This window comes from Pteropus vampyrus, unplaced genomic scaffold, assembly GCF_000151845.1.
Source record: "Pteropus vampyrus isolate Shadow unplaced genomic scaffold, Pvam_2.0 Scaffold19675, whole genome shotgun sequence".
NCBI lineage: Eukaryota > Metazoa > Chordata > Mammalia > Chiroptera > Pteropodidae > Pteropus > Pteropus vampyrus.
Genome location: NW_011908456.1, coordinates 1 through 1,626, shown reverse-complemented (window position 1 = coordinate 1,626; position 1,626 = coordinate 1). Strand labels below are relative to the sequence as shown.

The 1,626-nt window shown below is 67.7% G+C and overlaps 1 protein-coding gene across 1 annotated transcript; it reads right to left on the bottom strand.

The window, feature by feature from the left end:
- Window positions 1–6: 6 nt before the first annotated feature.
- On the bottom strand, window positions 7–1,623 carry LOC105310978 (nucleolar complex protein 4 homolog; the record flags this gene model as incomplete). The annotated part of the gene is made up of 7 exons (XM_011387044.1): window positions 7–150; window positions 236–349; window positions 589–671; window positions 754–914; window positions 1,024–1,134; window positions 1,319–1,379; window positions 1,560–1,623. Coding segments are annotated over 7 exons (714 nt in total), but the record flags the coding sequence as incomplete, so codon positions are not given.
- Between the last annotated feature and the right edge of the window lie 3 nt (window positions 1,624–1,626).

Sequence of the window (1,626 nt, the reverse complement as noted above, 5' to 3'; positions counted from 1 at the left end):
TATTGGGGGTGGGGGGTGGGTCCCCATGGGTCAGCTGAGCGCGAAGTGCTGGGCACAGAGGTCAGCTGGCCGGCCCAGCAGCCCCTGGGCTGGGACGAACTCCAGCGGCACCGTCTCGGGCCCTTTCTTCTTCAGGTCCCGCTCGAAGATCTGCAAGGAGCAGACGGGCAGACGCTCCGGCACCCTGAGGACCCTGTGCCCCACCCCGAGCCACTGTACCCCGCCGCGCCCTCACCTCGAACGCGGTGAGCTCCAGCAGTGGCGCGATGCTGACCTCGGGCACAGACAGTGCCTGGTTGATGACGCTGGCGGCTTGAGACACCTCAGGATGGTAATGCTGCTGGAGGGCCTGGCGGGAGCACGTGGCTGTCACCACACCCCACGGGCAGAGTCTCACCTCCCAGCAGCCCTCGCGAGAGGCAGAGAGGGACTACAGACGCAAGCCTGGGCTGCCCGAGGTCACTGGGGTGCTGGGGCTGGGACCCGGGATTCTGGAGTTTCTGGGAGGGACCAGAGCCGGCAGCTCAGGGAGTCCGCAGAGGCGGGGCACGCGGTGTGCCGGACTCACGGCGGCCCCAGTGCGCTCACCTGCAGCTCCCAGAGGGAGCTCTCCAGGGCTCGGCTCTTGGCTGGGTCCTCCTCACTGGGGTCGTAGGGGTCGGCATCCAGCTCTGGGGACAAGACCCAGCCCTGGTCTGCCACCTGCCCTACACACCAGCCCGAGACCAGCCTCCCAGGGCCCCGACGACTCACCAGGGCCCTGCGGCCGGTGCACGAGGACGCGGCAGGCTGGGTGTCTGCGAAGCAGGTTGCAGATGAAGGGCAGGACCATGAGCAGGGCCTCGGGGGGCGCCGTCAGGGCCAGGCGGGACAGGCGCTTGGCAAAGGCAGCCACCAGGTAGGCGGGCAGATGGCTGGGCAGGAAGGCAGGAGTGAGACACCACAGCTCACACAGCAGCCCCTTCCCGGCCCTGGACTGCAGCCCCCTGGGGGCGGGGACCCTGCTGCATCCCGGGCACTCACGAGGACGACAGGAAGAGATCAGCCAGGTGGAAAAAGCGAGCCCGGTACTTGACGTGGAAGACGGAGGGGTCCAGGAGGCCATAGAGCTTCCGGTAGAAGTCGGGATACTCCCTGGGGTGCAGGACCAAGTAAGGGGATACACACTCGGGGGTGGAAGCAAGGAGCAGCAAACTGGCCAGGGTCCCAGGGAACCACAGCCCCATCGGCTCAGCACCCTCCCCTGGGCAGAGCAGAGACCTGGTCAGTCAGGGAGGGGGCAGTGGAGAGGCCCGCACGCCCCCGAGTTGACACTCACAGATTGTGCTTGTGAATCAGAATGAAAAGTCCGTTCAAGGCCAAGAGGCTGATGGCCCCCCCTGCCAACAGACAGACAGCTATGGAGCCCAGCCTGACCTGAACCCCCACCCTCACCCCGTGGACGAGCCCCGCAGGGCTGGAGGCCACACGGCAGGTCACCAGAGCCACCTGCCCACAGGCCCGCCCACCTCCGCCCTGCACGGCTCGGGCCCCCACCCCGACTCCCCCGACGTGCGCACCGACATCGTAGGCGCGGGTGAGGAAGTCGATCATGAGGCTGGGCTGGGCCAGGTGCGGCAGGATGGA